A 1,490-nucleotide genomic window follows, 5' to 3' on the forward strand; every position below is an offset into this window, starting at 1 on the left:
CCCTTGGCGGTTGTGTTTTTTCATGTTGTCTTTTTGTGTTTCTCATGTTACCTTTCTGTTTCACTTTTATTGTATGTTATTGCTTTTGTCTCATGTTACCTGTTACATACATACATACATGCATACATACACACATACATGCATACATACATACATACATACATACATACATATATACATATATACATACATATACACATGCATACATTCATACATACATACATACACATACACACACACATACATACATACATACATACATACATACATACATACATACATACATACATACATACATACATGCATACATACATACATACATTCATACATACATACATACATATATACATACATACATACATACATACATACATACATACATGCATACATACATACATACATTCATACATACATACATACATATATACATACATACATACATACATACATACATGCACACATACATACATACTTTCATACATTCATACATACATACATATATACATACATACATACATACATACATACATACACACACATACATGCATACATACATACATACATACACACACACACACACACATGTATACATAAAAAATGTTCATATTTTTCCCTCCGTCAGATCAACCCGAAGGAAACTTCGCCCCTTCCGCCCGAGTGCTTAAAGAAGCGGAGGAGATGGTCAGCCTCGACGGGGTCTCTCGAGGCCGAGGAACCGCGGGCGAGGATGGGCGCCGGCGCCGCCCGCTGGTCGTGCCTGCCCGGGTTTTGGCACCACGAGGTCGTGGTGGCCAAGAAGCTTGACCGTTCCTGTAGATTCGTCTTCCCTCTCCTCTTCATCTGCTTCAACTTCATCTACTGGGGATACTACAAACTGGCCGACTAAAGGGGACGCTATCACACTGGGCTAATTTTCCTCCAACGCCCTACCTCCGACCTCCGTTTGAGTGACTAGAATGTGACTTCGATTACAGACATCTAGGTTTCTCTAAGGACATTTCGACAGTATGTCTAAACATTCGTATAGGTCTGCAATATCTCAGTTCGTCATTCAGATTTGCTATACATGACGGGAAGATAATTTGATATTTGGAGATTTGAAAAATGAGATTTTTGAACCGAAGTCGTTTTTTATTCAAACGAACTCTCAACTGTCGGCGTTGGTGAAGCCCGTGGAAGCTGCCCAGTGTGATAACCCTTGAACAGGAAAGGATGGGGAAGAGGAGGTCGAGGGGGAGGGGGACGGGGGGGAGCGGGGGGAGAGGGGGAGGAATTTCGGGTTCCTATATCCATCTGTTGTTCCACAGGACATACGAAAGGCACCATATGTGTGTGTGTATACAGTGTCATATTGCATGGGAATCAATTTAGAATCAGTCGATTTCATCTGACTTCGCTTGATACGTCGCCAGCCACGTGTGCGTGCGTGTGTGCGTGCGTGTGTCGTGTTATCTTCGTTTAACTGTCGACGATGAGTAAGAAAAGACGAC

General features: G+C 41.9%; 1 protein-coding gene across 1 annotated transcript in view; it reads left to right on the forward strand.

The window, feature by feature from the left end:
* The window catches only part of LOC143037581 (glycine receptor subunit alpha-4-like), a 65,057-nt gene extending 63,845 nt beyond the window's left edge, over positions 1–1,212 (forward strand). Inside the window, exon 10 of the mRNA XM_076206018.1 lies at positions 623–1,212. Coding sequence (XP_076062133.1) covers positions 623–886 — 264 coding nt within the window. The 3' untranslated portion in view covers positions 887–1,212. The remainder of the gene's footprint in view (positions 1–622) is intronic.
* The last annotated feature ends 278 nt before the right edge of the window (positions 1,213–1,490 follow it).

This window comes from Oratosquilla oratoria, chromosome 22 (assembly GCF_046742065.1).
Source record: "Oratosquilla oratoria isolate Oo_2021 chromosome 22, ASM4674206v1, whole genome shotgun sequence".
NCBI classification, from domain to species: Eukaryota; Metazoa; Arthropoda; class Malacostraca; order Stomatopoda; family Squillidae; genus Oratosquilla; species Oratosquilla oratoria.